The 10,909-nt window shown below is 35.4% G+C and overlaps 1 protein-coding gene across 1 annotated transcript; it reads right to left on the minus strand.

Moving 5' to 3' along the window:
• Window positions 1-2,395: 2,395 nt before the first annotated feature.
• On the minus strand, window positions 2,396-7,441 carry LOC104229583 (putative ETHYLENE INSENSITIVE 3-like 4 protein). Its single transcript, XM_009782238.2, has 3 exons — window positions 7,282-7,441; window positions 6,615-6,691; window positions 2,396-3,877 (listed from the first exon to the last, which is right to left on the minus strand). Exon 3 carries the CDS (start codon window positions 3,866-3,868, stop codon window positions 2,396-2,398), a length of 1,473 nt encoding a protein of 490 aa, XP_009780540.1. The 5' UTR covers window positions 3,869-3,877; window positions 6,615-6,691; window positions 7,282-7,441.
• Window positions 7,442-10,909: the final 3,468 nt, after the last annotated feature.

Consider the following 10,909-nt stretch of genomic DNA (forward strand, 5'->3'; position numbering starts at 1 on the left):
TTCGTTTAGGTTAAATATGTTATGTAATTTATATAAGCAAGTATTACTATAAATAAAATAAGAATGTTGAATTCAAATATTAATTACTAAATATTGCCATCTATTTCAAATAGATCATGAACTAATCATAACTAATTAGAAGCAAGCTTATTTTTTTTTTTCCGGATAAAGAATTACTCAAAAGATAAAGAAATATTGTCAATCTCTTTATGCTACAAGCTCAAAGTACTATTTTTTGTACAAATAAAAAACCCATTTATTATTACGCTTTCTTCTTTAAAAAGTAGCGTTCTTTCTAAAACAGAATAAAAAAGAAAGTACAATAATAGACATAAATTGGAAGGAGGGAGTAATAAAGACGGAATTTAAGGCGGCTAATATAACTCAACAAAAGCGGCAAACACCTGCTTCTTCTGGAACTTCTTCTATTTCTTCTTTGCACAGACTAAAAAGAATCCCACAATGATAGACTTTAATATTACTCCCTCCGTTTTAATTTAATTTAGATGACGTAGTTTGCCGAGAATTTTTTTTTTTGAAATTTATAGTCTTAAAAATTTAAAGGGTAAAATTTTTGTGTGGTTATAAAGCATTTTCATTAAGGATAAAATATGTAAAATGAAGAGTTTAAAGTTTAATTATTTTAGATGGTAGAAATATATCATTCTTTTCTTTATTGGAAGACTACTATAGAAAGTGTATAGTATAAATTGAACAGTCGCTCAAGCACAACAAATGCCTGCATTGGCAATTTTATGATCTCCTTTTGGGAATTTTCTTGTCACTGTAATTCCAACTCGTGCTGAACGACTGGATAATCCAATGCTTTTAAGTAAAGGTGATCTTTTATTGTAACTAAAGGTGTCTCTACATTGAACATTGAAGTGGTATATACAAAGTTCATGAACAAGAGTTAAAAAGCGAAACAGATTACGCACCAGCATCTTAATTGTTCGTGTGCGTATACCTAAACTGAACTGCCTTAAATTTCTCTTTAGTATCTCTCATTGAAGGTTTAATGTATCACTTGCATAAATTTTGGATATTTCCTGCCTTTTGCTGTCACTCATGCTAGTAGGTGATGAAATCTTAGAACCAGATGATGAAAATTACTAAATATCACGATCATTTAACATGGGTCGGTAAGTAGGTGCAGGGGCGGATTTAGGGGGGCGCAAGGGGGTTCACCCGAACCCCCTTCGTCGAAAAAATACACTGTATATATAAGGCAAAATCTGTTTTTTACCTTTATATATTAAGTTTTGAACCCCCTTACCACAATCCAAAAGTGTAGTTTAGTGGTCAAGGGGTTCAAAATCTACATAAGGTCATGAGTTCAATTCCCACTAGATACAATTTTTTTTTTTGAACCCCCTTCGTGGAGATCCTGCCTCCGCCACTGAGTAGGTGTGTATCATTTTGAACCAGATCGCGACATAGTTAGTAGCAGAGTACTATGTATTTGTCCATTTATACAAGTTTCTGTACAGGAAAGAAGAATGATAGATTGTTGCATATGGCCTAAAGGAGGTGATGGTGGCAACGGGTGCGCCAGTATTTGTCCTGGTCGACATGATCGTCGTGGCAGACCTGATGGTGTGTTCTCTAATCACTTCATACCTCAAGGTTGGCGGGAAGGAAATATGTAACTAGTTGACTGCCATCTTCCATCTTTTCCCCTAGTTGAAGTTTTATGTCCAATTTATTATCATTCATCTCTTGCATCGCTCTTTTTCTCCTTCAATTTTCCTCTGTTAAAACATTGCTTGGCTGTGTATCTTGTGTCTGGGTTCTTTACAAGATCTTTCGATTAACTATTCTCTATTAGTTGACATGATTAAGTACACCAGACAACCTACTCACTGACTGAGCAAACAATTAAGATACTATAAACCAAATCAAGATACACACCAACTTACTGACCCGTGTTAAAATGATAAAAGTTAGACCTACAATACATCAGATATCTAACTTGAATTTAAGATATCAACTATTTACTAGTAAAGCTTGAACTTAAAACCAACTATTCCTGCGGCTTTAGCCCCGCTACTAACTACTTCAACCGTTGGTTGGATAGCTGAAGTACTCAACTTTAAAATATTATAGTGTATCCTGAGAGCCTTAACAAAGTGCTAGCTCCCTCTTATATCAGTATTGAAATACGTAATTAGCACTCCTTTTTATTTGCTCCTTTCCAAGATCAGTATAGCATAGCCATAACTGAAGAAAGCCCTTTATAAATTATCTATAAAGAAACATAGGAAAAGAGGTGAAGAAAAGAAAATTATTACACACAAGTTTTATATATGTTCATAACTTTATTTCTCGAAACAAGAAATGCAGATAATCTTGAAACATGACAAGATGATCTCTCTAGCTACAACTATTAAATTTTTCAACCTTTAAATCTATCATCATAAGCCAGATCCCAAATACAAGTTGCAGCGTCATGATTTAGATCAACATCTTGTGATGGAGTTCCATTTGAGTTCATGTTCCCATTAGTTGTCAGATCATAATCCAGCTGTTCAAGGACAACATTATTGTCTCCCCAAAAGTTTTTCAAATTCTCCAGAACCGCGTCTGATATTTGTGTATGGCAGTTTACAGAGCTCCTTTCTACCTCCATATTGTTCATCAAATCTTGTTGGAAAATAATCTCCCCTTCTCTACCGAATATACTTTCTTCATGTGGCTTCAATTGTGCCTCATTAATCAAGCTAGAAAAAGTAGTACTGTTGATGGACAAATTAAGTCGTTGCTGATCATCACGATGGGAACAGCTTATCTCATGTTCGATTCTTGAATTCTTGTCCACAAATCCCAAACCTAAACCACTCTGTGCGCAGTTCAAGTTTTGGCATGCGTAAAATACATCCTGTTCCATGTTCATGGCACGGTGCTCAAAGTTGGACTTCCTTTTCATGTCATTTCTTCTCAAAGTACTAGTAGATCCATCAAAAGCAAGATTATCCTCTTTGTCATCTTCCTTTTCTGAAATCTTGAGGGCCCTTTGAGTGAGCTCGAGAAGGGCTTGTTCTTGGTTAACAACTTTACACCAAGTAGATGTTTCTTTAGCAGTCATCTTGTTTTGCAAGCTCTTGGACTTAATCACCAACCTCCTCATCCTGCCTAAATCAGGAGACATATGTTTGATAACTGCAGCCAAAACACTAACCTTCCATGCCTTGTTCAAATCATGGGGCTTCCTATAAGGTGGTGGGCCTTGTTCTAGGGCCAACAATCCTTGGTCACGCCACCACAGTTCCTTCCCTGTGGGCCACCAAGGTGGGCTTAATCCTCTCTCCAAAGGAAACGTTCGCTGTGGAGGGATACAGTGTTGCATCAGGGCAGAAAGTAGTGAGCCCAAAGTTGCGTCTTGCAGTTCTTCAAGAAGATGCATATATGAGGAGGAAGGATCCAATATATCATTCTCCTGCTGCTGCACCAGTAATCCGGGCAAGCATTCAGCAATGGCAATAGGGGCATTCTTCTCGAACTTCACTTTCTCCCTCCACCAACCTCGCAAGCTATCTGAAGAGCCAGTTACTAGCTTCCCCTTCTCTGGCACTATCCCAAATACAAAGCCTTGACCTCCGCACACCTCCATGATTTTTACCATGTACATGAGAATAGAATCTTGAGCTCTGGACGTCTTTTTCCTGCGAGATTGTTCTTGCGCCTTTGCCTGTTGTGACTCATCATCAATACTCTCTTTTTTGCTGCTGCTTCGCATAGACTTGAGCTTCTGCAACAACATCTGGTCCTTCCACATGCGCCTCTTGAGATCATCGTAGCTGATAACTTCTTCATTTTCTTCTTCCTCTGGTTCTTCCACTTCACCAATTGGGCTCAAAGGCTCCGTCATTTCTTCAAACTGCATCATGTTTAATTTGTCATAGAAATGAAAAGAAGAAGGCAACAATGATATAATATATCTACTGAAGAATACAAGTTAGAAAAGAACAATCAAAGTTTAATGTGTATAGCTGTATGGCAACTTGTTTGGCGAGGTCAAGATGAGTGGATATCGTCTGAATCTACATAAAAGAACAATCAAAGTTTAATTAGGTACATGTGTTTTTTTATATTTATTTCGACTTTATGAATTACAAACATGTAATGAAACGTATCCCACTTGGTACGTACTTCCTTGTAAACGATATTCCGGTTGTATGTTCCTTTTATCCGTTTTGGTTGCTCTGTCATGAGCATGACTCTTGTTATCGATATTGATATCCCTCTTAAAAGTGCAACATAAAATTGACCATGTGAGAAAACATGTTACAGTAGATACAATCCATCATTAAGAATTGTCTAGAAAAGTGAAAACTCATGAACAACAAATCACCTTCTCCAAATATAAACTTTTTTGCTTACCCTCTTATCCATTAAATCAATGAATCAAAACACCTAATGTTTCAGTTGCTAATTGTAAATAGATATGGCTGATATATTATGCGGAGAAATTCAAATTAATTGGTGTATGTTGGACAATGTATATGAAATAGACACACCATTAGATTTTCTCTGTCCCTTACATGAGTAGAAAAGGAAAATGAGCTTTTGTAACTCATGTTATATACAGTTATCACCAGTATCTTAGTGTTAAAATAACACTAAGATACTGGTGATAACTGTATATAACATCCGGTTATTTTCTGTATATAACACTAACTGTATATAACTGTAAGATCTTAGTGTTATTTTCTGTATTAATAAAACTTCCGGTTATCAAAAAATAATTAAACTCGTGAAAATATATAAGAATTCAAGAGATCAAAACATTGGTTTTGCACACATCTAAATGGATTTTTTTTCTTCAGCCAACAAAAGGTACTAAAGGTTCACAAGCCCATTATAGCAAATGATCACTCCTACTATAAATAAGATTACTGGCTGAGTTGATCACAACTAATCGGAATTTTTTGTCGGAAAAACTTACAAAAGGTACTTAGCGTTGAGACGAGAAAACTAAGGACCCGTTTGGACATAAATTCCCAAATATTTAAAAAAAAAAAGTTGAGTTGGGTGAAGTTTGATTTGAAATTGAAAATTTGTTTGGACATAATTTGGGGCAAGTTTTGACATTTTAAAAAGTCCCAAACACTAGATTAATTCTATAAACAAAATATATTTTAAATATTTTTGAAAAAAAATCCAAAACTTATGGCCAAACGCCTGCTAAATAACGGAAAAAGGATATTTAAAAAGCAAAGTAATTACGAATTCGAAAAAGGCTTGTTTTGAACTCCGAAGCAATTAAATGGTAAAAATTGCACGGGGCGCCCTATTTGGTCGCCCCTATTTAACTTATACCCATTTTTATAAAAGTTTTAACTTGTACCCATTTTTTAAACAACTTCAACCCCCTTTTTCCTCCCTCCTCCTCCTCCTCCTCCTCCTCCTCCTCCTCCTTCTGCTGTTGGTGCTGCTATGAATATACAGTAATACAGATATTCATAGATACAGTAATTGGCTATTCACCGAGTTGCTTTTCTTGCTCTTCTCTTTTTGTCTGGTAAAGTCTTAATTCTCTTTTATGTCAAATCATCGCCTTTTTTTCTTTCTTGTAGTACTCAAAAAATTAAAGTCTTTTTTGTCCAGTTAATTTATACAAAAGTGAAGCATTAACTCCTAATAGAATTAACATGATGTAGTCTAATAGAATTAACATGATGTAGTGTACATGGTTTGCCCATCTACTGGACAAAGGATTACTAAACCATGTGTCAACTGTTGCTCAGCAAGGAAAGGTTGCAAACTTTTCCGCAGCAATGACTTGAGAATTTGACGGCGTTGTCTTAAAACTTTCACTTTTTATAAAAACTTCAGCACTAAATAAGCTGAAGTTTTTACAAATGAACTAAATAACTTCAGCATCTCTGCTGAAGTTTTTGAAAAAGCTTATCCAGGACAAAAAGACTTCAGCTTATTTAGTGCTGAAGTTTTTATAAATGAACTAAATAACTTCAGCATCTCTGCTAAAGTTTTTGAAAAAGCTTATCCAAGACAAAAAACTCTAGCTTATTTAGTGCTAGAATTTTTATAAATGAACTAAATAACTTCAGCATCTTATGCTGAAGTTTTTGAAAAAGCTTAATGACAAAACTAATGAATTCAGGACAAAAAACTTTAGCTTATTTAGTGCAATTACAAACAAAAACTTCAGCAAATGGAGAACAAAACTTCAGCTACTATGCTTAAGTTCAGCAATTACAAACAAAAACTTCAGCACACTTGGTTCAGCACACTTGCTACTTCAGGCCCGTCTACTAGACTGCTGAAGTTTTGCGTGATTGTCTTTACTACTTCAGCCCCGTATGCTGAAGTTACGCGAAAAAGCGGGTACGCTTGCAATTTTTTTTCCAAAGTAGGCACAAGTTAAAATGTGACCCAAAAAGCGGGTATAGATGCAAATCCCCAACTAAATGTTCATAGAATAAAGTTGATTAAAATAAATCTAAGATGCACATGTTGATGTTACTGTATTATGGAAAATGTATTAACCAAAAAAAGATGAACTATGTAAAATTCACATACTGGAATTATAAAATAGAACATAGAATAAATCACCAACAATACTATTCTAGGACATACTCCCTGAAACATACCTTGTCATTATATGAACAACATCATAAATGTTATGCTACATGCCCCATCTATGCAAAAGCTTCGAAAATAGGCTTTCCTGAAATATTTGCAGGCATTATCTCATCACATGTAGAATCAACTAAATGAAACTGCAGCAATCACAATTTAGAATATAAACAATTAAGTCTTAATTAAGAAACTTGAAGCTTGATGTTCTATTATGTTTTTTCATGAGTTGATATATATAAATTTTGCAACTATTAACATCAAGATTTCGTTTCTTTAATTTCTTCAACTATCTCCAACCCATCCCAAGGGCGGAGCCGATGTTACGGATTCATATGAACCCAGTAGCTTTGGCTTAGGCTCTGTATATTTATTAAAAGTTTAACTAAATAAATATAAAAAATAGAGTTTGAACCCTGAGAATTAGACACGATGTGGTAGAATTTCAAATTTGAACCCATAAAATTCAACTCTTGGATCCGCTTCTGCCCCATCCCCAACTCACCAAATCCTTTTTTGTTGAAGAGACATGGAATTATAATAACTCTTCTAGCATGTATTAAGGTATAAAAGAAGTGATTCCCATCGCAAGATACATGAAACTATTCTAGCATGAGAATTTATTTTTTTTATATATTTTTTTTTAAACAAGAAGAGAAACAAAGCAAAAAAGCATTATACCTGTTACTTTTTTTTCTAGCTAGCAGTAGTAGTAGATCAAGGCGTAATGTTTATTCACAAATTGTAATCACATCCAAAAGGGCAAGGGATTAATTGTGGATAGATGATAATCATCTATGTCTCAATCACTTGTACCCCTTCGATGCAGTTTAAAGAGATACTTTCTTCATATCAAAAGTTGCCACCATTTCGTTAAGTGACTTTTCCTTGTAGGCGTGAGTTTGTGCAACTATTTGTAGCGATTGGAATATTTGTAGGGGGTTTTCAAAAAAATAAAATAAAAATTATTTAGATAAATAATAAAGGGGGTAATATAGTAATTCAAATGTAATTATTATTATTTTTTGGTTGTAACTAAGCGAAACCAAATATTCCTATGAGACAATTGTTTAAGCACATGAATGTGTATCAGTGGAGCCAAGCGATATTAATCTTTTCAATTGATATATATATATATGTATATGTATATAGTGTAGTATGGCGGTGAAAGCAGGGGCCAGGACAGAGTTACCCTTGAAGATAACAGTTCAGCGGAATCGAGAAACTTCGATTCAATATTTATATTTATTTTAAGGAATCTATTAAATATTTATAAATTATTAATTTAAAATTAAATAACTTAAAAAATATTAAAATTTAAAATCCGTAAACTTTAAATTTGGCTCTGCTTCCAAAGGTGGCTTTTTCCAAGGGGTGAATTTGGAGGGATAAGCAATGGAGTGATGGAGGGAGTGATTCAGGTCTGAGGTTATAAGGCCGTTATGGAATTGCGGAAAGTGTTGGAGGTAAGCTCTGAGTTCTGCTAGGAGAAGAAGAGAGTTACGTCATGCATGTTTTTTTCACTTTGCGTGGATGCATGTGAAACACTCGCTGTTGATGCTTAGTTGTCCCAATCTGAATTTCTGCTGATTACAGTTCAAGCCTATACATATAAAGCCAAACCTTGTTGAGGCTATAATTTTTTTTAATATATATATATATATATTATGTCAAGAGTAATTCCCAATAATATTTTGAGATGCTTTAATAATTTTTGGCATAAATCGACGACTTCTAATATAATCGAATTCTTCTTATCCATTAAATCTCTTTATTGTTAGCATCATTCTATAAGCAATATAAACGTTGAATCAACATCAAACTCTTCCGAGGATGATGATCCCCCAATATTTGTAAACCAGCCATGAGACCCAGAAATATCCGAAGTAGATGAGGAACAAGAAGGCATGACAGATGAACGAATCCCAGAAAAAAGATATGAGCACATGACGTCAAATCTAGTTGGAACTGGTTTCCACACTTTCACATTAGATGACATCAAGGTTTCAAAATAGCCTTAGAGGATCCAAGACTTCTATACTTGGATGGTGACCAAAAATTTGGTGGAACGAGAAAAGTATATCATCCTGTCAAAACTCACTTCACGGTTCTCAGGAATCCTCATAGATTGGTGGAACTCACTTGGAATTCAAGACAAAAACACTTTTCTTACTTCCCAAGACTTTGCCTTCAGCATCAGAATCCTACATGAAGTTTTCTGTTGAGATACTGGCCAAAGACAAGAAAAGATACGAAGGCAACTCTTCGAGATGAAGTGTGTGTCATTCGACAGAAATGACATTGACAAAAATTTTAAAAAAATAGCGAAGATATACTTCGAGATCGGTGGAGACATCAATCTGAAGCAAGCCTTTGTTTCTTCCCTTCCAAAGTTGTTGGCAAGCCGAACCATGACCATCATTGAAGAAAAGTTTCAGTCCATAACAATCCCACAAGTTGGCTACATCAGGCAAGCTATTTTCGTCGCATTGGATGACATTTGTACGAAGCGCTCTGCCCTAAAATAAATTATCCAACACAACCCATCGCTTGACAAAGCATGTCGCAAATCTGATCTGATCACCGGATCAGGATGTTCCTGCCACACATCTAGGCGATAGAGAGGATTCAGGAGGTTCAGTTGGCCAATAATTCCAGATGGGAAATCAATATCCAGGAGGTGCACAAAATATTTCAGACGAAGGAGGCCAAGAAATTTTCACAAAAAGAACAGATGCTTTATTTGCCACAAGATTGGACATTTCACAAGAAATTGTCCCCATTCGAGGAAATCTATCAAGCTCTTGCAAGAAATTGAAGATTACACTGGCATACATCTCGGAAAAGAAGAAGACCTCGGGTCCATATTCTCTATGGACGATGAATCTACTGAAGAAACCCTATTCTCTCTTGATATATACGACGATCATGGTGATGACCATTATCAACTTTCAAATTAGCCGCTAAAGTCCAGGAAGAGATCAATGCTATCACAGTCATCCCTCAAGTGGAACTCAAGGTTTATTCATCCAAATGGGATAAACCAACTTGAGTCATTGCTTTCATTGACACTGGAGCTGCTTGTTCACTCATAGATCTTGTTGTTCTCCTGGAAGATCAATGGGTTCCGCACTTTAAGGATTTCAACACTGCATCAAATGGAATCTTAACTATCACCATCATTATAAAGCACCCAGTAACAATTGAGTTCTTTCTAGGATTGAAGTACAAAACCAAGCTGATAGGGTTGGATGTACCAGGGAAAGATCTTATTGTTGGATTCAACATTTTCAGACAACTAAAAGATCAACTCCAGATTAGGGCTAGTGGGATAACATTTAAGAAGCAGTTCAAACATAATTCTGAAATTCTAAGGTTATTCCAAATCACCAACGACGAACAAATCAAGGAGATTGAACAAAATCCCATTGAGCATTCATGTGATGAATCCCACAAGGATTTTATGAAGAAAGGGAAAAGCCCGTTATGGAAGAATGGAGAGTTTTTTTATCAAGCTCCCTTTTAAGAAGAATGAAAACATCAATCCAACAAAAGCCAGTCATTCAGGCATGAATCCAGATCATCTTCATCTTGCAAAGAAAGAATGTGAAGAACTTTTGGAATTTGATCTGATAGAGCCATCGGATTCGCAATGGGCCTGCGAAGCATTTTATGTCAACAAAAGAGCTGAGCAAACAAAAGGAAAACTCATGTTAGTTATTAACTACCAGCCACTTAACCATTTCCTCCATGATAATAAATTTCCTATCCCAAATAAACTCACTCTTTTCTCCCACTTAGCTAACACAAAATATTTTTCCAAGTTCGATCTTAAATCTGGATTTTGGCAATTGGGAATCCACCCCGAAGAAAGAGCCAAAACAGGATTTTGCATCCCTGATCATCACTTCCAATGGAAAGTCATTCCCTTCACATTAAAAACTGCACCTTCCTTGTTCCAAAAAGCCATGATAAAAATATTCCAGCCCATTCTCCATACCTCTTTAGTGTATATTGATGACATCCGATTATTTAGTGATATATTAGAGGAACATGTTAACTTGCTTCATCAATTTGACGCATTGGTAACAAGTATGAGATCATGCTTTCAGCAAAAAAATGGTTCTTGCTCAAAAAGAGATTGATTTTCTCGGAATGCATTTTGTCCAAGGTGCATACAGTCCACGACCACATATATTCAAGGAACTACTCAAATTTCTAGATACCAGTCTCACAACAAAGCAGATCCAACAGTTCTTGGGTGTAGTAAATTATGTAAGAGATTTCATCTCAAATATCTCTACATACA

Source organism: Nicotiana sylvestris, chromosome 4 (assembly GCF_000393655.2).
Source record: "Nicotiana sylvestris chromosome 4, ASM39365v2, whole genome shotgun sequence".
NCBI classification, from domain to species: Eukaryota; Viridiplantae; Streptophyta; class Magnoliopsida; order Solanales; family Solanaceae; genus Nicotiana; species Nicotiana sylvestris.